Raw genomic sequence first — 24,112 nt, forward strand, 5'->3', positions numbered from 1 at the left:
CATTTGATCCCTATGATTTTCTTTTATCCTTTCTCATATCGTAGATTCTCTGGGTTTTTCTATTTTCTCTAAGCATTGAAAACTCTGCAAATTTCAGGATTCGGTTGGAAGAATTTACTGCGTTGGGCTTCAGCGTGCCAATGAGATCATAGGGAGCACGACAGAAGAGCTGGTATTGAAAGCAAGGCAGGCTTCCTCCTGATTAATTCTCCAAAATGGTAAGTTCTACTGTTCTGTCAGTTAACACTTCAAGAAGTCTAATTTGAAATTGTTTACTTATTAACAGGATAGCCGGTCTGGTCTCAGAGTTCCTGCAATCAATTCAGCCATGGTCTTCTTTGAAAACGAATTCTTTCTAGCTTTCTTTGCAATTTGTTTATTTATGGTATTTTTTCCTGCAGCGTGTGTGTTTTGTATCAGTTCCTTCATGTAACATGACCTTCGCAGTGTTGTACCTATAGCAGAGGTCATCAAATCCATTTGTTGACGGCTGCCCTCTTTGTGAATAACATGTACCATGTATGATGCCTCAAAACTCTGCAATTTTTCAAAATTTCAATATATATATATATATATATATATATATATATATATATATATATATATATATATATATATATATATAGAGAGAGAGAGAGAGAGAGAGAGAGAGAGAGAGAGAGAGACGCTGGGGCCGGTTGATTTTTGGTTGGGTGCTATGGTCATTTTAGGTTAATTATGTGGGGGTGCAAATGGGTTATTCCGATCAACTTGGGCTGGGTTCAACTCTATGCATAGGTCCTGAAAGCTTGGAAGTCTAGAATCCCCATCGACTTGGACCAGAAAAGCAATGGGTCCATAGGAGCCCTATAGACTCTCGACACATATAAGCAAACTGGGTGGAACCAGCCCACCTAAGCTGCCTGCTTGTCTCTATTGTCGTGATTCCTCTATTTTTTAACAAGTGAGATTTCGCTTGATTGCCTATGGTTTCTTTTGGTATGTTAGGAGTGGAAGTTAAAGTTTGGTATAAACATATTGTCATGTTGTTTAGTGTTTTTGTAAATATAAGTTTTCTTTATAAGAATAAAATGATCCCGTTGATGTATAAAGTTCGTAGTCTAGTGATTCGTATGTTGCAAACCATCTTATTTGCTCGTGTCTCATTAGTGTAAAAACTTCAGGTTCCTCCTTGCCTATTATGAAGTATGCCCTACTTTGGCTTCACCTGTGCCAGTGGGTTTTGAACTCATGCCGTTGCTTCAGCTTGGTAACATTTACAAAGTTGCCTCTGCGGGACGAGTGAAGCCCTTTAAGTTGTGGCCATTTCTCAGGCGTCATTAACAAAATTCATAGCTGCTATCTCTCTCTCTCTCTCTCTCTCTCTCGTGAATATCTTGTGAAGTTCTTAATTGGTGTTGATGGCATCAACGACTCGCCAATCAATTCCAGTTTTGCCTATATGGATTGGAAAACCTGAGACCATAGAAATGAACCAATCCCCACTATACCTACTATACTGAACCTTGTATCTTGGGTCTAATAACGACCTTTTTTTTTTCAAACGAAAATTAAACAGAACTCATGGCCTTCCAAAGGTTGAACCAATGTTAAAATCGGCCTGAACAGGCTGATTCGGAGAGAATTGGTCCACTAATGATTCAACAGGGACTGGTTCACAACCGATTTTATTAATTTTTAAGGGTGTGTGGGGGGGGGGGGGTAAAAAATTGTTTAATTTTTAAATATTTTTTTATTGTTTAATGACACGTGTCATCTGATGGTAAGAAGTTGTCGACTCGCAAATAGTTCGATTTGATTCTTAGTTTCTTTAAGAAAACGATTTTAGCAACATTGAGTTAAACCAATGTTATAAATTCTTTGGATTGATTCAATATCAATGAATATAGAAAAAAAGATTTACGGCTGGAACCCTCGTATATAATAAATCCTGATGCAGGCTTCTCTCTATCAATAAGAACGAAAATTTAGGCTTAACAAACTCATTGGTGTAGCCTAAAGGAAGCATTTGGTTCTGCGGGACATAGTGTTCGTGGGATGCCTTCACCCCCACGCAAACACGGCACACATGGATGGTTAGGACACTGCATCAAACGCCTCCTAAAGAGATTTTACTTTCCCACGCTATTCCACCCTCCCCCCTTGGAACAGGGAGGACAGGACAGTGTGAAGACCTTTGGGGAAAAAATGTGTGTGCCGTCTGTGCATCTTGTGTTGTCCATGGACAGGACAAGGTGTCCTTGATCTCACCTATCCGTGAATCAAATGGCCCTTTGTTGATGATATTGTCTTTGTCTGTGTAATGGTGGTGGTGTGATCTTGTGAGGAATCGCTGGTCATGTGATGACATTCGAAGTGGGGGGCTATGCTGGAAGATGCAAAGTGGCAGGCGCCTGTTTACTGTTTTGACAAGGAGGAGGAGAAAATGTAGTAGTTGCTGATGTTTTTATGAAGAAATTTGGAACAGAAGTGTGGTTTCAAGGGCCTGTTTAGTTCCTCTGTTTTGTAAATGATGGAAACTTGTTTTCCTCCTTGTGAGGTCGTTTGAAATTTTGTAATAAAAGGTCATCGTCGCGCCCAGTTTTTTCTTCTCCAGATGAAATCCAAAAGAGAACTTTCACCTTTTCCCCTTTTTAGGCATCATGGCCGTTTGTGTTTGCTGCTGTCAGAACAAGCCGTTTCCTTAAACCTTAGGATACACCACAAAAGTTCTACCCTCAGGGGGCGTTTGACTGCTTGTCCAAGCTTGAACCGATCACACTGTGCACCGCAGATGAGACATGTTCTTTTCTAGGTCACACTGTCCCGTGGGACCGTTTTATTTATTTATTTATTTATTTATTAATACCATTTCCTCATCCCCTTCCACGTCATTCCAGGGAGTCGGTATGAAACCAGAGCAGATCACACTGCCCAGCGCAGACAAGACATGTTCTTTTCTAGGACACACTATCCCCTGGGACCGTTTTATTTATTTATTTATTTTTTAATACCATTTCCCCATCCCCTTCCACATCGTTCTAGGGAGTCGGTATTAAAAAATCTGTCCACCGGGATGTACGGAACAGTGCATCCGTGCATCCACGACGGGGACAGAGTCCAGCAGAACGCTCATTCAAACGAACCCTTAGGCTACACCAATGAGTGCCGCATTTGCGTGGGGGTGAAGGCATCCCACGAACACTGTCCCGCAGAACCAAATGCTTCCTAAAAGAACAGAAAAACAAAGGCAAAGAAGATGGTCATCACCTGTGTAGGAAACCCAATGAACAGGCCTCTTGGTGACATCTTCATAATACCAAATGAAATCAACCTTTTTCCACACATTGCACATAAACCTCTCTAAATACTCTTGCCCCAAATAGTTTGCACCCTTGACCAGTTGGGTCTGAGGATCCCGATGTGAATGGTTTAAGATGAACGGCTCACAATGAGCTTGTTCATTGTTTTATTGGGTGGTGTTCATTTTTAAGATGAACCACATGCAAGGTGCCTCTAACTTGATGAGATTCCTGCCGTTTGGGCAGTCAGAGGCCATGGAGTTGCGGTTGACTCGTGTTTTTTCTTGTGATGTGAAGAGGAGACCGAGGGAGAGTACAGCTCCTCTTCTGTTACTGACAGCCATGAGAGAGAGAGAGAGAGAGAGATTTGCAGGTTTAGGTTGTGGGTTATAGTGTGGCTCACTTAGCTTACACGTGTAACGGACAAAGGTACTCTTTGGATGACAGCCAAAACCTGGTTGAAAATCAAGTTTTAAAAAACCTGATTTGGGAAAACAGTCCACCCCTCATATTTCAACCAGGTTTATTGGGGTGAGCTATTCCCAACCCCTCACCACCCTTTTCCATCACCCTCCCACCAAAACTTTCTCTAGTCCGGCCATTGCCTGTACTGATTCTGCCCGGCAGAAAATGGCGGAAAACAGCTACTCCACGGCACAGACCGAACTGAATTCATCTTTAATCAAGCGTTAGAATTCCACCATTTCAAAGAAAAGGAACTCTTGGACACGCCAATGTCAATGTTTTGGCAGCACTTCAACATCAACCCTTCCAAATACAAATGCATAAGATTTTCACATTTCAATCAGATCAAGACCTTCCCATATCTCAAATCCAAATTGCAATCAGACCAAGACATCAACATCAACCCACGCAGCTCTTTAGGATAAGATCAAAGTTGGCTTAAAGTTACGTCTAGAATAAATCGCCATGCTTGACCTTCCCATATCTGACATCAACTCCGAAACCAAATACGCCCTGAAGCCAAGTATACTTAAGTCATGTGCATAATTGCCCAAAACCAAAACTAAAACCTAATAGACACCATTTACATATGTTCCGTTTTTGGTCAGTGTTGTGCCCTGTGTAACCGTAATTCAAGACCCATATAAATTTGCACTTGCACGGGTCAAAAGAGACTCCTATAGTCATTTTGAACATGGAAATGGGATTTCTTTTGTTCCTTGAAAATATGCATTCATTTGAATCCTGCAATTTTCATATTGTGAGTAGAAGGCTAGCTTTTGGATATCTCCTGAAAACCAGATGACTTTTTCCCTTTTGGAAGTTAGAAAACAAGAAAAAAAATAGTACTTCAAGGATGGTTTCATAAACTTTTCATCTTCTGCTACCTGTTCTCTTACTCTTTATCACATCTAGTCATCTGTAAAAATAATACGTGTGTGTGCTGCGTATGCATGAGTCTAATTCGAAAGCAATAATCAATCATCATAATTTAACCCCACAAAGTAATAAAGACTTAATCTGAAGCTTCTGTAAATTAAAGCATCAAGTCAAGCTCTCCACGGGAAAAACTTAAAACTCTATAACAGAATAAAGGCTTCAAAATAACATAACAAGATCATATAACAAATCGACCACTGTCCACCGTCAATTTCTAAGCGTGGTCTGAATTATCAGCCAGTCTAGAAAGCACACCATCGTTATTTCATGCACCATGATAGATGCATGTTCACAAGGCTGGATATACTCTTGGACCTGAACTAGCAACTGTGCAATTACATGAAAGTTACACCTCCCAGTTAGCATGCTCTCATCACATGAGAAGGACCCAATGCAAATAAAAACTGGATGAACTGAATTCCTGAAACTTCACGACTGACCTATTCTGCTTTCACATGCATGCCATCGGTGCAAGCCAATTGTTTTGTAAGATTGTATATTTGTGTACCTATGTAGCTTTCTATTCATATAATTTTCCAACAATGTACTTGATGTCCAGGTAGCAAGAATTACTAGCAATACAGTTCAAATTGTAATGCATATAAATTTTACTGGTTACCATAATGTGGGCCTTCCTGACCCCTCTTATCATCCCATCCTCTAACCCATGGCTGCCCAGGTGCCGCACGAGTACTAGGTGAAGCATGAGCGTTGAGATTGTTCAAAACATTGCTTTGAACAGCAGAAAACACCTGTACAAATGCAAATGCACAGAAGCAATTAAAATTTCGGCCATTGAAACCAATAATTTTAACTTAAAACCTAAAAGTAATACTTCATGGTATCTATACTAACTGGGTTAGCTTTAATCGCCTCTGGTGGCTGCTCTTGTTCAGTTAGCCACTTCCACAAGTCTGGGTTTTCCTGCAAGAAGTAAGCCAAGCATGAGTCTGAACACACCATGCCGAATATCTGTATATGAATGAGATGCACAATGCTTACTATTATAATACATGAAGAAACAAGAGAGAGATCTTAAATTTCTTCCCGGAATATGCCAATATAAATGCTTCTTGGGCCAGAAATCCATGAAAGAAATCAAAATTTAATCTAGTAAACGATGTCAGCTGCACAATTTTTAATTAAACATCTAACAGTTTGAGATCTTTTTAGTTGAATTTGGAAGCCATTATACATGTAATTTTTATAAAGGCCAGGAGGTAAAGTGGATTCAAATTTCAAATCAATAAGATATCTCCCCAACCAAGTCGAAGTACAAACCCACAGTGGATTCTGTTATATCTGAATATACTGGATTTGATTATATCCTAGGTCACATGGATACTCCATCTGTACTTATGAATCATAATCCTTAGATATTTTCCTAACTGGAACCTCCATCTGGCTGTATGTGTTAGATAGGCTGCACTTGCATATGAACAAAATCCGAATCAAACATCCCTAATCTTTGTTCACATTGTGCACAAATTCTTAATGTCGCTTGGTATTTATCCGTGCTGGAATGCACAGACCAGATGCTTATTGACTTACATAGATTAAGATTAGGACATGCACGAGATGAGTACAAGACATGATTTTTCCCACATGCCAATGTGTACTTTGAACCATGCTTAAGCTCATGTCAAGTTCAAGTTGAGCTTAAACAAACATGTTTGAGTTCAAACAGTTGGGTTTAAGTTAAGTAATGATAGAGCTTGATTAGATAGGTTGAAGGTAAAGGAAGGAGAATAAAAAATCTAAATAACCGAACTACTAAATTCAAAACCAAGGTCATAATCATATCATTATCTTAACGGTGTCAAGGCTGGTGGACAGTCAAGTTGTGTGCTATAAGGTGCATGGAAAGCTTAAACCCAAGAAAGGAGTAAGAACTGTAATATCGCGTATTTTCGTACTCAGTCATTTTACGAGAATTTGGTTAAGTCTGGGAGAAAAATCGTTTGAGGCTCAATTTTTATACTAAAGTCTTTGAGTTTGGGCTTAGCCCAGGTCCCATCGACAAGGTCATAACGAGCCAATCAAAGAGAGATAAAGAGTTTTATTTTTGACTTTTAAATTCAAGCAAAATTTGGGTTATTTTCAGGCGAAATTCAGAATTTTATATGCGTGTAATATATCGTTGGATGTGTCTCAAAATTGTGAGTGCAACGGTGTTTTACTTTTTTGAATTCGAGTCCCGGTTGGCCCGAAAATCGCAATTTTTCAAAAAAGAGAGCAGTTTGTCGAGTTGGATCCAGAGTTGGATCGGATTGGATCCAAGGCCTATTTTGATGGATTTGAGTTCTATTTAGGTCCTACTTAAATCTGGATTTGATCCAGGTCTTGTTCCAATTTTTGTTTTGGGTATGGGTATGGGTTTGGATTCGGATCCAAATCCAAGCCCAACATTTTTTCCAGCTTTAAATTCAATATAAAGCTCTATTTTAGGGTTAAATAAGGTTAGAGATCCTTTTGAGATAATTTGGTTATTTTTGAAAGTTTTTAGATATTTTTAATTAATTAATAATATCAATTCCAAATTTTTATTTTTGGGCTGAATGAGACTCTCTAAAAGAGTCTCTATTCTTACCTAAGAGATGCTAAGAGAGAGTTTTGAAAGGATTGCAAGTTTTAAAAAGAAGTCAACTTTAAAGAGTTTAAAAAAAAAATTGAAAACTCCAATGTTTTGGAAACTCTCTCCGGCCCTTTCTAGGGGGAACGTCACCCCCCCTCCCACTCATTATAAAAAAAAAAGAAGGAAAAGAGAAAGAAAGAGGAAGAGAGAGATAGAGAGGAAGAAGAAGAAGAAGAAGGCCATCTTCTTCTATCATCCAACGATTTTCCACTATCAATTTTGTTCTTTTTCTCAATCCACGCAAGGGTACGAGTCTTCTCTTTTGTTATAAGTGAGAAATCGAATAACGATTTGATTCTCATGTTATACCATGATCTAAAACCAGTAAAAGAGTACATCTACATGATCACTCTAAAATAGATGAAAGAGGGATTATGAATCCTCTCCCATAGATTCGTTTTTGTTTTTTTGCTTTATTCCTCTTTCCAACAAACAAATTTGTGAACAAGCTAAACCAGAATTTTTATTTACTGTACGTGTTCCTTTAGAAACCATTTTCAATGGATATCGATTCCCTTAAGATGGTCCATGTGATGGACTGTTAGATTCATGAAAAACATGTGATAAAATATTCCATATGTATGCATCCATCGTTACTGTACAAGTTGTTGCTGCATACGCATGTATTTTTAGCCTTTAAATAAGTGTTTTAGATGCATACTCGTGATATGAAGTTTTTCCTGCATGAAAATTTTTCACATGCAGTTGGAAGTGGCAAGCACATGTATGCATTCTTGGAAGCTACAAAAGTGTTTTCGCACCTAAGAAACATAGGGTTTATATTGCGGTCGTGTTGGCCTGGATGGCAGCCTAGTCGGGTGGGGTTCGGTTGGGTAAAACCAGAGTTATAGGAAGCGCCTAAGCAAAAGGGGAAGCGCGCTTCGGAAGCACGAAACGCAGCGCTTTCGAAACGCGTGAGGAAGCGTCCCCCTTTTTTGGGAAGTGTGCTTCCCTTTTATGGGAAGCGCGTCCCCCTTTTATGGGAAACACACTTCCCATTTATGGGAAGCGCGCTTCCCCCACGCTTCCCCATTTTTTTTATTTTTTTTGCTTCTCCCTTGCTTCCTAGGTCACTTCTGAGACTGTTCATAATTTTCTTCTAAGTGGTCCCATGCTTCCCCGCTTCCTAAATTTTTGAAATTGCCTCGCTTCCCGCTCCCGCTTCCCGTATCGCTTCCCACTCCAGCTTCCTTGACTGGTAACTCTGGGTAAAACCTAGCAGGTCAGGCCCAGCCAGTTGGCTGGGCAAGGGGGGCAGGTCTATCAGCCCTTGGTAAGTGTTGACAGACTATGCCAGGCCCAACTGATTGGCTGGGCATGTGGTCCTTTTGAAAAAAAAATTGATTGGGCCAACGGTCTGGACAGCAGACCAACCGAGCTCGGCCCAGCTGGCCAGCAGGCTGACAGGCTTGGCTTGCCAGGCCTGCCAAGTCTGCTGGGCCCAGCCGAGTGGGGGGGCTATAAAAATAATATTCTTGTTTAATCTTTTTTTTATTTTTTCTCTGGCCAGACAGGGATAACACCATACGAGTGCTGACAGGCCTCCCTACCAGGCCTGTTGACCCTTTTTGGGCCCAACCAAGTAGGCTCGGTTGGGCAAGCGGGTGCCTTCCAAAGCAATATATATATATATATATATATATATATATATATATATATATATATATATATATATATATATATATATATATATATATATATATATATATATATATACAAGAGGGGTTTAAAAGCGGTTTTTTTTTAGACTCAATATTGGCTTAAACCTGGAATTCTTAAGTTATAGGTAGGTTAACTTTTAGTTTGCTTTAAGGGTAGGTATTTTAATTTTGATTACATGCTAAGGATGGACCAAATAAGATGTCTTGTAGCAATATGTTATTGCAAGTAGCTCCAAGAGCAAGTGCACATATAATAAAAGTGTGTTCAGTTACGTGACCTAGTTTCCAGATTTTGTTGGGGTTTATCTTTATGCATGCTGACATTGAAACTTTTCACATGCCTACTTGGCTCACCATGCTTGCTTTTGTTTTGAATGCAAATTGGCTATCACATGTATACACAACTTCAAAGGTGGAATGTTACAATGTGCTTATGTGGGAGTGTGTCTCATGCTTACTTAATAAATGAAGGCATGTACATGGCATAGTGGGGCCTGAACCTCTGGCCGACGGGGTCGACAAAGCGTTAGGCCTACTTCAAAAGAAAATGTGTATATTTAACACCTTGTGTTTGTTGAATCTGGAATTTGAAAGTAATAAGCATGATGATTCTCAGATTTACTATGTGGATGTATTACATGCTAAAAGTGGAAGATTTCACATGCTTGAACTTTTGTGACATGCCTAAACATTATGCTATTGTGAAAGTTGTTCTAGTGCACGTGGATATATGAAATTGATGTGTATTTAGCATGTACAATCCTGTATAAATGTTTACATGTATTATGAATCATGAATGAATGCATGTCTGTTAAGTGATTACATGAAAGCACTTGCACATGGATGGTGAACATATGCATATGACTGTGGTAATTCATGCACATTGTTAAATTGGTATGAATGAATGTGCATTCGGAAACATGTTGATATCATTGCATATTGTTATGATTTTTGCATATGGTGCATTGATGATCCAAGTGAATCATCGCATACCTGAAGAGCCTCGAGCACTAGACGTTCTTTCTTTATTTACTTTTTTAAATGCATCACAAAAATCACATTTATTGCCTTGTATTGCACTGTTCTATGTTTTTTCATGGGCGAGAGTCACGTGAAAGTTCTCGCAAGGGTAAATGTGAGCTTTTGCCTTTGATTTTGCATGCTGAATTGCAAAACTCAATAATTGACTTTTAATAAAAAGATAATGAATAAGAACAATGTAATATACAGTCTGAGATCTCTCATCGAAAGAATGAGAATCTTAGAGATTCGGTTTTGGAGGACCACGAGGATACAAAAACTCTGCGTGTTTTACTTTTACCCCTGAACCCGATATTGAGGTTTTTTCTCCTGGCCACGGTTTTAGGAAGAGTCCACCACTTTACCTGAGAGTGATGTGTAGACATAACTGTTGTTGTTTTGGTATACCAAAAAAGTGACACTTGTGGGCGTGGAGAGTCCCTGGTAACCCGACATTAGATGTGGAGGTCTAATGTTCTTAAGGTGATTCGATCGAGGGCTAAGTTTGAAACCCAGTAATAAAATACAACTTGTGTGCTAAGTTACCATGAGAACCTGTGAATACCCCAATTTTTTCAAAAAATTCAAAAATTCCCTTTTTTCCCCTTGCCCTCATCTTCTGAATAATTGGGTCCACTTTTGATCAAATTCTAATCATTTCTTGGATTCATTTGGAGATCCGAAATCCAATTTTATCTTCGGTGCTTGATTCAATCCCGAATCCAAATCAAATATCCAGTTCTGAGGCCGATGATCCAATTTTCAATTCAAACTCTAAAAATACAAAAATATTTTTTTGAATGGCTCAGACATTTCATCCGATATCCATTTGGATCCACTCCTCTCTATTCCTCAATTTGAGATCCAAACTCGAGTTTTTTCCTAAAAAACTCAGATCTAGATCCATTTTTGAAGCACATTCTTTAAAATTAAATTTTGTTATTTCAAAAAACCCCTTTTTGTAAAATCCTTAAAGATTTCAAAATTATTGTTCTCGTGAGCCTTATCTGGGTCCCACCTGTAAAAAGCCCTCTTAAATTCCTCGTATTTTAGGCTTTCTCTCAAAAATCTAAAAAAAGATTTCAGAAAAAAGTAGCTTTTACAGTATTTTGAAAAGTCTTGTAAAAAGAGCCCTCTTTCTAAAAATTCTTGAAAATTGAAGCACTTTTGTAAAAACCCCCAACGGCCTTCTATTATAAGAATAGCCGCAGGGGGTCAATCTCTTCCATCCATTCTCACCCAACCAAGTCTCACTCTAATCCTCTCTCTCACATACCCCCTTCTCCTCCCTCTTTTCTCCTTCCCTTTCTACCTTCTCACTTCTTCCTCTGGTTTTTCTTCCCAATCGGCTGAAGGAGGTTAAAACTACAGCAGAGAGCTACAACAAGCATTTCCCTGGCCCTTTTTTAACTAATATATGGTGAGTATCATCTTTTTCCCTCTTTGTCTCTCCACTTTATTTCACTGTTTTCCCCTTTCTTTCTGAATTTTCATAGCATAGGTCTCTGCTCCTCCATTGAAGCATCATATGCAACATCAGCCTGCCTGTAGCAGTACCGATTTGCATTTTGCAATAGAAATTCGACCCTCTTCGGAGTTACATCCCTTTCCCTGTTGGTTTATATCCTTTTGATTTGTTGTATTCTCATTATGTATCTTCATTTCATTATGTATTAGTTGCAACTGAATTTATGCATTTCATCCTGTATATTTACCTGTTCCATCCTCCTATGTATCGCAAGTCATTTTGATTTTTCTGTTTTCATTCTGATGTTTAATTTACATTTTAAGTCCCAATTTATATTTGATTCCCTATTTTGATTGCATTTGATTGTCTTTCTGACTGTCGTTCATATTGTGTACTGTATTTCATTTATTTTAGTTACATTCTGCTTCATTGTATATTGTTTTGCAACATACATTTCTTCACATTCACAATAATGCATATCTATACATCTTTGCAATGACATCCAATTTTATCATCATCGTGATGTCTAGATTTCACATAAATTCCTCATTCCAAACCCAGCTGCTCTGGAACCCAGTTCAGAGTTGCTCTATCAGATGTTCATATTGAAATTTGTCTGATGAACCACCTTGGTCAATCTAAAATTATGGCTTTCCTTGATTTTTTGTCAGGTGTTCATTCATACTAGACCAGCAATTTGCGCATGGTATTCAACCTTCTTCCTCTCAATCTGAACCTCAGACCCCCCCATTATCGTTTTAGTCAAGTCACTCTACCTGCTCTAATAGGTGTCTTTTATGTCTCTTGGATACTCAATCCATTCCTTTAAAATTTTGGAAATTTCAATACCTCTGTGATTTGACTCCCACCTTGATCGTGATCTCTAAAATTCCCTTTCGAGGATGCAGAGGAATGCTACAGGCATTGGTAAGTAATAATGCGAGCCAGTAAGAACTGCATCTTACTCTTGCGGAATATGCAGGTTCTCAACCATGGGATGTGAGGAATTCATCTGGCAATGCTTCAAGACTTCTAACGTAATGATGTCCTTCTTCAAAAAAAATCTTATGGCATATCGGGCGATCTTGTTTTCCATCTTCAATGATAATATCATTACAACAACTGCTGTATTATTTGATCATTAAACTGTTCATTTGTTGTCTTCATTGCATTTAGATACACACGTACTCATGTTTTCATTCTCATTTACATTTGGCATCCATTGCATTTATATTATGGCATCACCTTGTATTACCTTTTCTGTTGCATTTTTTTTCTGTTTCGCTGCACTACATCCATTTCTGTTTTCTGCATCTCATCAATACACCACCTCCATGTCTAGGGGTGGCAAAACCTGACACGACCCGCCAACCCGCCTCTTAGGCGGGTTCGGGTTGGGCTTAAGCCAACTCGTTTAATAAATGGGTCGACCCGCCTAACCCGTTTATTAAATGGGTCGGGTTCGGGTTGGGGGTATGCCAACCCGCCTGACCCGTTTAATAAACGGGTTAGGCGGTCGGGTCAACCCAACAACCCGACCCGCCAACCCGGCTTCCAACCCGACCCGCCAACCCATAGACCCGCCAACCAGAGAACCCGTTTACCCAACCCAACCCATTTATTAAATGGGTTGGCGGGTCGTGTCGGGTTACCCGTTTATTAAACGGGTCGGGTTTGTGTTTGCCACAGCCGACCCGTTTAATAAACGGGTCGGGTTCGGGTTGAGGTATGCTGACCCGCCAACCCGTCGGGTCGACCCGCCAACCCGTCGGGTCGACCCGCCAACCCGACACGATTGCCACCCCTATCCATGCCAGGGGACCAGTGAATGTAAATTTGTATCGTCAGAGCTTACAGACAAAACCTTGTCTGGTTTAGAATGTAATACAGGTACAACCCAGGATCCCTTTCATCTGAAAAATACAGTGGAACTTTAAGGGGCAGATCTAATGAGGTGACTTCAATGCAAACTATTGAACTTGATTTAATATGGTGGAATTCAACAATCTTGCTGTTAGTGGTGATGAAGTGGAAAAACAAGCTCAACTCCACTTTGGTGATCAATGCAAATTGACAAGGATCTTATTAGAGTTCAAGACAAACAAAAAAATGCTTTGGAGGTGCTGATTGCTGCTGGGTATACAGGAGTGAAATTAGAATTAATCAAGATCTTCTTGAAATAGGTGTCTCAAATAAAACCCTAGAGTTTCTGAAAATGAATCCAATTGGCAAGGTTCCTGTACTTGAAACACCTGATAGGCATTACTCTACATCGAGAAATATCTCTAGACTTGAATCACATGAATGGCAAGCTTCTGGATCTGGCCATACCGCGATCTCTAAAAGTGTGAAAACTGCAGGAGCTCCATGTCAATTCTGATTTTCTTGGTAGCCGACCTCAGCTCATGGGGAATCAACAACTGGGCATATCATGAACTCTGCCAAGACCACTTTCAGAGTTCAGTGATATGAAACTATTGCAGCAATAACATTTCCAAAGTAGCTGCAAGGGCAACGCCAATGTCAATTGCAGCAGCTTGATCAAGAAGCAAGACAACAGAATTCAGTGGGTCAGTTTTATGCATTTGCAAAACAAATGTCAGGGGACCAGGCAACTGCTGCGATTCTCTGTACCTTCATAGCACACCTGTTCACTGCTCTGCTTACACTTCATAACAGCATGCTGGTACCAGCATTTCGATTTCAGCACCTATGCACTAGTATGTCTGTCACCAGCACAGCACATGCTGCGCACCATGTTAGCACTTCCTTCATCCAGAATATCTACCTGTATTGCATACCCCTTTCATCCACCTGATTGTGTGGCCAATGTCTTCAACACAGGTCATAATTCCCCTGTATTTGCATTATCACACAAACCTAGTCCAACTCTTCATTCTAATGTTCCTGTACTATAAATCCATGCATTCATCTTTGCAGGAGTTGAATCGTTTTGCTGTGATTGTATGCCATTCACCATATGCATATCCACTCAGCTCATTGTTACAGATGCACATTACACCATGCACCATGTCTGCATTTTCACATCCACCAGTTGCACCTGTGCTCTGCACTCCACTATCACAGCGCAACATCTGTCCCCTGTGCACAGCACTGTGCACAACACCTGCAATCTTCATCTCCACCGCCGCACTTTCACTTTCTTCACAATCACCTGTAGGTTGCATCATACATATGTTGCTTGTTACTTTTCACAGCACACCAGCACCTCCTCCACTCGCACTTACTACACTTGCACAGCCACTTTCACTGCCATCTCACTACCTTCACTGCACCTTATACTACTACATTTCCTGCAGCCCACATCCCTTGCCATCTGAGTCTCAGATTTATATACACAGCATTAGTACACTTCATCAAAGAATGGAAATCAATCTGTAGCACCACAGTAGCCATAATGCGTTCATCACTGCATTATATATTCTCTGCACATCATGCATCATAATATGATGAGAGAACTGATTTTGAAAATGGCATTCACATTCAGTGGTCTGTTTCATAGGCTGTACTTCCAGCGCATGATCTGCCATCCCATTTCTTACACTCTGTTGTGCTGTTTGAAAAAGCACTTGGAGGGGCTGATTGAAGACTCGCCAGCACTACTGCAGGCAACACCAGCCCATCACCTGCACCTGCCTATTACCTGATGCACCTCCACTAGCACTTATCACTTGCATTCCTGCACTTTACATATACATTCACAGTATTGAGCATTCACAGCATGTTATTATCACTATTCTTAACCTATACTGCTACATCACTGCACACCACTTATTAGCCCTGCTGCGTAACATCTACTCAGCATCTTCTCATCCGTATATGCACAGCACATATGCCACTTCACCAACTTCACTTCATTGCTACGCCTGCTTTTCTTCATCACAACACCTTCACCCTCACTCCTCTGCACTTTCACAGCACATACACCTTCACTGTCATGGCAAGCATTCATTTCATATGCATCTCCTTGCCCACCTTAGCTCATGTGTATGTATTCTCATTCTGTCATGAATCTATGCATTTCCTTCATTAAGCATTAGCATATATATATATATACGTCTTTTCATTAATATAAACAATCACACTTAGTCATATGCATGTTAGTTCTTAGCATAGGTATTTTCCATTTTTTCTTCTATTTTGCCTTAAGCTAACCCGTTTTTGCAGGGAAAGCATGAAAGATCACATTTCCTTCCTAGATTAGGGAGTTTTCATATCTCAATTTCAATTCAAGGTTGTAATAATTGGATATTAATGAGAATTTTTATCTTTTCAGCTTAGAATAAAATGGATGTGCATATAGTTCTCATAACTGCTTGTGACATCTCATTTTATTTTAATTTTCATTTCGAAAATTCACAATGGTGAAACACGAATGGCACGTGCACTTTTCTAATATGAGTTAAATAATTCTAAGTAAATGATTCACATTTATGACTATAATCAAAATGTGAACAATACTTAGAATTTTTATCTTTTATAGAAAAACATTTGATTTTCATCATATTTTTCTGAAATATTTTTTCTTCTTCTATTAGAATTTAAGATATGAATTAACTTGAAATATATTTGTGGTCATAGTCATGGATATATTAAAAGTTAATTTCATTTTAAATCCTATAGAGACACAAAAATTTATTTTATTCTTTAGATCTTAAATATAGATTGTATTGTAATATATTTGCGACCATAGTCATGAATGTATTATAATTTTAATCTTATTTCAATTCTATTAAAGAATAAAATATGCTTTTAAATTTCAATCTTTAAATAAATTTCAAAGCATTCATCATTTAGGATAGAATTACATTCTTTTTCAAATTATTTCAAACCATCTTCAAGATTCTAAGTGATTTTTGATATAAATTTTCAAATGTAGTTCTTATTTCTAAATTCAAAATCATTTTCAACTTTCATTTACAAATTCAAATTCATCTTTTATTTTCAATTCCAACAACAACAACTACGCCTTCATCCCAAAACAATTGGGGTCGGCGATATGAACAAAAAAAAAATCATTTTGGGTCTTCCACATGAATCCTTCTCCTCCAATCATTTTTATCCAATGTCATGTCCTCGGTGAGGTTCAAAGCATTCATATCTTTTCCTATCACCTCCATCCATGTCTTTTTAGGCCTACCCCGACCTCTTTTAACTAATATATTTTCCTATTTCTCCATTCTTCTAACTGGAGCATCATTAGGCCTTCGTCGAATATGTCCAAACCACCGTAAACGATTCTCTTTTATCTTATTTTCAATGGGTGCAACGCCTACCTTCTTATGTATCTCCTCGTTCTGAATCTTATCATTTATGGTATTTCCACACATCCATCTCAGCATACGCATCTCAGCTACACTCATTTTTTGAATATGATATCTCTTGGCAGCCCAACATTCAGTACCATATAGTAAAGCGAGCCTAATAGTCGTCCTATAAAACTTTCCTTTTAACCGCAATGGCATTCTACGCTTGCACAACACTCAAGTTGCACTTTTCCATTTCATCCACCCAACCTTTATCATATGATTTACATCTCCATCAATTTCTCCATACTTTTGAATGATAGATCCCAAATATTTGAAACAATAATCCACCGGTATTTCTTGCTCAACAAGCTTCACTACACTCCCATCACTACTTCGTTGCTTACTAAACCGACATTCCATGTATTCTGTCTTACTTTTACTCAACTTAAAACCTCTTGCTTCCAATGTTTGTCTCCATAATTCTAACTTAGCATTAACTCCAGCTCTAGACTCATCAATCAAAAAAATATCATCAGCAAACAACATACACCACGGCACATTTTTTTGAATTGATCTTGTAAGCTCATCCATCACTATAGCAAATAGGAAAGGGCTTAAAGCAGATCCTTGATGTAACCCAACCGTTATAGGAAAATTGGTTGTCACCCCTCAACAAGTGCAGACATTGGTTACTACTACTCTATACATATCTTTAATTATACTAATGTACTTGATAGAAACACCATTCTTCGTCATTGTCCACCAGAGAACGTCCCTAGGTACTTTATCGTATGCCTTCTCCAAATCAATAAAAACCATATGCAAATCTTTGTTCCTCTTTCTATTTCTCTCAATAAGTTGTCTAAGAAGATGTATAACTTCCATAGTTGATCTTTCAGGCATAAAACCAAATTGATTCTCCGATATCATGACAACCTTCCTCAACCTAGACTCAATTACTCTCTCTCAAAGTTGCATAGTATGACTCATGAGTTTTATACCACGATAGTTTGTGCAATCTTGTATATCACCCTTATTCTTATATTGAGGCACCAAAGTGCTCTTCCTCCACTCATTAGGCATCTTATTTATCCGCCAAATCTTATTAAAAAGATTTGTCAACCATTCTAAACCTTTCTCTCCCAAACATTTCCAAGCCTCGATAGGTATACCATCTGGGCCAACCGCCCTTCTTGATTTCATTTTCTTCAAAGCCTCTACAATTTATTTTATTTGAATCTTGTGCATGAAGTCACGATTCATCTCATGAAAAGGAATAAAGAAGTCTCAAAGATCCTGAGCATGACTTTCATTAAATAGCTTATCAAAATAATCTTTCCATCTCTCCTTAATCTCCTCGTCTTTGACTAAAACCCTTTGTGTTTCATCTTTGATACATCTAACCATACCAAGATCCCTTGATTTCCTATCTTTCATCTTTGCAAGCCTATAAATATCCTTCTCGCACTCTTTGGTATCCAATTTGTCATAAACCTCCTTATATACCTTATCCCTCGCGTTTCGAACTACTTTTTTAGCTTCCTTCTTTGCTATCATATACTTCTCCAAATTCTCATTATCATGACTCTTACTTAGATTTTTATAACACTCTTTTAACCTTAATAGCTAATTTGACATCCTCGTTCCACCACGATGTATCCTTACCTATCGGTGCACCACCTTTAGACTCACCCAATACCTCCTTAGCCACCTTTCTCATGCAACCAGCTATCTTATTCCACATTGATTCTGAATCCTCCTCGAGACACCAATCAACTTCCTTAACTACTTGCTCTACAAACATTCCTTGTTTAGCTCCTTTCAGTGCCCACCACTTAATTCTAGGATCTATCGTATGTCTATCCCTTTTGCGGCATTGTCTAATTCTAAGATCTAAAATTAAGACTCTATGTTGTGTAACTACACTTTCTCCTGGTATAACCTTATAATCGATGCAACAACCCCTATCTCTCTTTCTAAGTAGGAAAAAATCTATCTGACTCGTATTAACCCCACTTTTAAATATTACAAGGTGAGACTCCCTCTTCCTAAACCAAGTGTTTGCTAAGATCATATCATAGGACAAACCAAAATCTAAAATCCTTTCTCTATTTTCGTTTCTTTCTCCTATACCATAGCCTCCATGGATACTCTCAAATCCATCCCTACTAATGCCTACATGTCCATTAAGGTCACCACTGATGAAAAACTTTTCTCCATAAGATATACCTTATACTATTCCATCTAAATCTTTCCAAAATTGATGCTTAATAGAATCATCTAAACCTACTTGAGGTGCATAAACACTAATAATATTAATAATATCCGTACCTAATACTAATTTAATAAGTAAAATCCTATCACCCTTCCTACGGACCTCAACTACCTTATCTATAAACTCACGACTCAACAATCCCTACTCCATTTTTATTCCTATTTATTCCTGTATACCAAATCTTATATCCCCAAGGTTCTATCACTTTTGCTTTCTCACCTACCCATTTGGTCTCTTGTAGACATAAAATATCAATCTTTCTCCTACACATAACATCTACTAACTCTACCAACTTACCAGTTAAAGACCCTATGTTCCAAGTGGATAACCTAATTTTATGGTCTTGGACTAACTTATTTACCCCCACCCGTCCAACAAAGTGAGGGAACTGTTGCCTATTTGACACTACACCCGGGCGCTGGTGTGACGCGTCGCTTCCGGGCGACGACCTAGCAACCCTTGCCCATTTATCACTGCCTCCGAGCCTATAGAGTACAGCGCGTCGCTCAGTAGGGAACGCCCAAACGAAATTCTCATATTGGTTCATATTCATAGGGTATGGCTAAGTTTTTATGATGGCTGGCACAGGCCTACCGCAACCCTCCTCCTTTATCCGGGCTTGGGACCAGCAGTGTATAACTAAACAGGCGCAAAATTCTACTTTATTTTCAATTCCATTCAGTTTTAAAGTCTTTTTTTAAAATTCTAATTTTCAATTCTCATCTCTAAATTTCACATTTTAAATTCCAAATTTCATTCAAAATTCTTTATTTTCATTTCAAAATTTTGAATTATATTTCAAATCCTGAGTTTTAAATCAAAGTTTTGAAATTCATTTTTGAGAATCCAAATCAAATTTTGAGATTTACTTTGAAATTCAATACAATTTTCAAATTCCCTTCTGATTTCAAATTTCAAGTTTGAATTCAAATCCTATTCTCAATTTCAAAATCCAATTTCAAATTTTAATTTCAAAGTCTATATTCAATTTCAAATTCCAAGTTCAAGGTCAAAATTCAATTACAAAATCAATTCAAAGTTTCAGCTTGAATTTCTATTCAATTTCCATTTCAAAATTCCATTTTTGAATTCCAACTCCTAAAATACAAAATTCAAAGCCATATTTCACTTAGGCTTCAATTCTAAATCTCAATTTCAAGGTTCTATTTCAATTTCAAAATCTGATTTATCAATCTCAAAATTCCAAATCCAACCTTTATTTTTCAAACTTCACTCTTTTCCAAATTTCCTCCCTTTTAATTCAAATTTTAATTTCAGAAACTCTCGAAGTCTCAATTCTATTTCAACCTTTGACTTCAGTTATGAATTCAACTTCCAAACTTCAAAATTTATTTTCAAGGTCTCAAATTCACTTCAAATTCCAAGTTTAGATTCAAATTTCAGTTTTTCAAATCAAGTTCAATTTTTAAACCACTTCTTCAAGGATATTTTCAAACTTATTTCAAGGTCACTTGAAAAAATCCAGAATTTCTAAAGCATTTCTCAAAACCATACATCTTTGCATTTTCATAGCACAAGCATGATTCAATGTGCATCTAGGGTTTCAGAATAACCATTTAGACAAATTTAGGCAAAGCAAAAGGCATTTATTCGATCCTTTGTTCAATTACCCCTGGTAAAGGCGGCAGGAACGGTTGAACATCGTACCAACGAGCGAATCACGTCTTTCCATTTTTTCGCAAACTTTTCAAAACGGAGGTAAGTTAAATTTTCAAATATATTTTTTAAATAAAGGTCAAGTGGGACCTTGCAAAAGAGTCTCCTTCTTTCTCTCTCTTCTTTCTTTCTTTTTCCTTTTCAAAAAGGAAAAAAGGCAGAAAAGAAGAGGAAAAAGAAAAAAAATTGCAACGATCACAGAACCCTACTTGACCTCAAAAATTTTTACCCGCTTGGTGTATTTGCGGGCGACGATAATTAAAAAGTGGAACTTAAATTGTATGCATTTAATATGGCATGTATGTGAAAAAAAAACTTTAAAAAAAAATAATAAAGTATTCATGCATTTCACATAAATAATGCATTTTCCTGCTATGCATTAGATCATGCATATTTACTTATTCCCTCAACATTTATGTTAAATGTTGGTGAATGCATAACTTATTCCCTAAAGTATGTTAAATGTCATGATTACTTAAATTGTGATCCTTGTTATTTATTAATATTCTCTCATGCTTAGTAATTGTTCCCTACTGCATGAATGCTTAAATTGAATTGTGTAATTGTCATAATTGCATTCTCCTAAATTATTGCGTGAAATCTTATCTGTGTTCTTTAGCTCACTTGTTTCATTAGAGGTACATGTGCTCAGAATTTCGGTTCTGACACCCTACTTCTATGGTTTTTCGCAACCGCAGGAGATCAGTAAAGCAACTAACTTCTAGTAGAGCTACGAGGGTCACACTTTTGCTGGACAGTTCACGAAGGGATAGCGTGGCTCAGTTTTTCCTTAATTATTTTTATGTCATTTAAATAACTTCGATATGTTTCTTGCAACTATTGTTTAAACACGCTTTTGTTCATCATTGAAAAAAAATGAGTTTGCTATGGTTTGAGATGATAAATGTAAGATCTCTTGTTGTGTGTTTGATTACCAAATTGGGAGTGAAACTGTAAAGGCCCCGAGTGTTTGAGAATGTTTCCGCAATTGATTTAAAAAAAATCCACATTTTTAAGAGGTATGAGTTGGGTTCGTTACACGAACGTTCAGGCACAATGGTAGAAAACCTCTTTAAAAGAGAGAAGATAAGAAGGCAGTCACCAAGACCACCCGAGTGGAAAAATTATTTGGGTATAGAAGCAAGGATTGAGAAATGAAGTTCCAATGGTATGTATATATTGGAGCACCAACCTTGAGAAATCTATTGTTTGGTGAAATGATCCTCAAATTTAGATTATACCAACAAGAAATGAAAATTTTCAATATAATTAACACGATGTTTTTTCAGAAAAAAACCATTGGCATGCAAAGCACATGAAATGTTCAGTCTCCGAATTTAATATAACGCCACTTCCCCGAGATAACTTAACATTCTGGAGAATTTTCTCTTAATATTTCAAACACCAGACAGTCCCTTTCTCAACACCATTTTGACACCAACAAGACCGGTTCACATTTCTGGTGTCGGAAGGTACTTGGCTATCGCAAAAGTGCAGTGGGCTGAATATATGGAACAATGGTTCTTTTATTTTCAATGAGATGCACACAGCAGCTACTTATATATGTATCTATACGAACATCACATATCATTCAAGAAAAATTATGCATCCATGAGTAACTAGCTAATAAATAAGGTCAAGAAAGATGGTTGGTTCAATCATTTGCTTAACTGAGTTCAAATATACGGATGCAAAATTGATCATACCAAATCAAGAACATCGACTAGAGAGCGTAAGTAGCTAATAAAAAAGTTCAATAAGATGGTTAGTTCAATCATTTGCTCAACTAAGATCAATATACGGATGCAAAATTGATCGTACCAGATCAAGAACATCGACTAGAGCTTTAATTTGCGAATCATCCATCGATCGGATGTTCTCCTCCACCCATTTCCCCAAAACCAAGTCGAGCTCAAGAAACCCCCGTTGCTTGCTTCGATACAACAATCTGTGCCCATAATGAAATCAAATCGTTAATTCATTAACAAAAACACAAGAAAAAAAATCCAAGCAATGATCAAAACAAAATTAAAAAAATGATATTCAAGCAATTGAAGGCTGATTTCCAACGAAAAATACAGAGAAATAAAAGGAAACAAAATTAAAAAATTGTTGACAAAAAATTATCATTCAAAGGAGAAAACGAGAGCTTTCATGAACGCTAAATCGATAGAAAGTAAATCGAGAAACCATGTATCTAAGAAATGAACCATTTATTAAAAAAAGGGAAGAAAAAAAAGAGGGAAGAAAACCTATTATGTAAGCGTCGTCGCTGTTCGTCGCCAGAGATATCATGATCGACCGATCCTGATTCAGTCGAGAAACTCAACCTGCAAAAGGAAGGGGGAATTAAATCTAAGAGAACCTGCAAAAGGAAGGGGGGATTAAATCTAAGAGAACCTGCAAAAAGAATAGAAAATTAAATCTGAGAGAGAGTGTCCGATAACTCACGTGCGAAGACCGAGGGGGAACCTCTGGGAGAGGGCGAGTGAAGGATCGGTCGATCTGACGGAGAAATTTAGGGCTTGGTGAAGACGAAGGAGGCTTCTTCTCAGGGTAGCCATGGCTGTCTTAGGGTGTTTCCGCCCACGCTTCTCCTTTTAGACTCTTACAGTCTGTGTCTCTCTGTGTGCGCGGTGGAGTCGCGATAATCGCGAGTGGACGGACAGATGACCGACCTCCCTGTTCAAAAACAATGATTGACGCAAAAAACAAGCTACTCGAACGTAGCAGCCCCAGGCAGACCTGTCATTTTAGGTAGACCACTAGTCACGGTCACTTTCTTTTTAATGCCTAAAATACCTTTAGGCACGCAATGGACTGAACCACGACCTTTACACATTTTGGTATCAGCACACGTGGCTGAACCATCACCTTTACATATTTTGGTATCCGAAAAAGAGGTCCGTCTTCCATTCGAGCCGTCCTGCCTGACGAATACGCGAACAGTCAAGGGGTGACCGTCCTGCCTGACGCCAGAGATGAGGGAGGCAGGAGGCTTTGCCCCTGCCAAAAAAACAGGGGGCTCGACCCCTCCCCTGCAACTAGAGGGAGCAGGGAAGGTCGAGCCCCTCCCCTTTCAAATAAAGGGAGCAGGGAGGAGGCTGGGCCCCTCCCCTGCTAAAAGTGATGCAGGGAGGGGGTTCGACCCCTCCCTTGGCCGCAAGGAGCGCAGGGAGGGCTCGGCCCCTTCCCCGCTAACGCACAAAGGGAGGGCTCGGACCCTCCCTTGCCTACAAGGGTGCAGGGAGGGGGCTCGGCCCCTCCCTTAGAAGAAAAGGAGGTAGGGAGGTTTGGGGGTCACCTGGGGGATGCCGGACAGGAGATCGCCGGTGGCGGTGGGTGGTCAGGGAGTCTCCGACGAGCAGAAGAGAAAGAGAGAGAGAGAGAGAGAGAGAGAGAGAGAGAGAGAGAGGAAACT

General features: G+C 38.6%; 2 protein-coding genes across 3 annotated transcripts in view; one reads left to right on the forward strand and one right to left on the reverse strand.

Moving 5' to 3' along the window:
- LOC149851545 (uncharacterized) overlaps positions 1–559 on the forward strand; it is a 28,793-nt gene extending 28,234 nt beyond the window's left edge. The window contains exons 15-16 of the mRNA XM_090001338.1: positions 98–218; positions 287–559. Coding sequence (XP_089857464.1) covers positions 98–202 — 105 coding nt within the window. The 3' untranslated portion in view covers positions 203–218; positions 287–559. The remainder of the gene's footprint in view (positions 1–97; positions 219–286) is intronic.
- A 4,192-nt stretch (positions 560–4,751) lies between these two features.
- Positions 4,752–24,112, reverse strand: SDHAF2 (succinate dehydrogenase assembly factor). 2 transcript variants are annotated; one of them, XM_090001356.1, is made up of 6 exons: positions 23,996–24,112; positions 23,143–23,373; positions 22,944–23,021; positions 22,513–22,639; positions 5,541–5,609; positions 4,752–5,437 (listed from the first exon to the last, which is right to left on the reverse strand). In XM_090001356.1, the coding sequence occupies exons 2-6, from the start codon at positions 23,253–23,255 to the stop codon at positions 5,294–5,296; spliced, it is 531 nt and encodes a 176-aa protein (XP_089857482.1). In that variant the 5' UTR covers positions 23,256–23,373; positions 23,996–24,112; the 3' UTR covers positions 4,752–5,293. The 2 variants fall into 2 exon arrangements, with proteins under 2 accessions (XP_089857482.1, XP_089857475.1); XM_090001349.1 differs by having other exon boundaries at positions 23,143–23,436; positions 23,996–24,073.

Source organism: Nuphar pumila, chromosome 1 (assembly GCF_984573655.1).
Source record: "Nuphar pumila chromosome 1, dmNupPumi1.hap1.1, whole genome shotgun sequence".
NCBI lineage: Eukaryota > Viridiplantae > Streptophyta > Magnoliopsida > Nymphaeales > Nymphaeaceae > Nuphar > Nuphar pumila.

Excerpts from the sequence above, each read along its gene's own strand:
- SDHAF2 (XM_090001356.1), bottom strand. The coding sequence starts at position 23,255 with ATGGCTACCCTGAGAAGAAGCCTCCTTCGTCTTCACCAAGCCCTAAAT. Across the intron at positions 23,022-23,142 it reads TTCCCCCTCGGTCTTCGCAC|GTTGAGTTTCTCGACTGAAT; the intron begins GTGAGTTATCGG and ends TTCCTTTTGCAG. Across the intron at positions 5,610-22,512 it reads TAGTCGATGTTCTTGATCTG|GAAAACCCAGACTTGTGGAA; the intron begins GTACGATCAATT and ends TACTTCTTGCAG.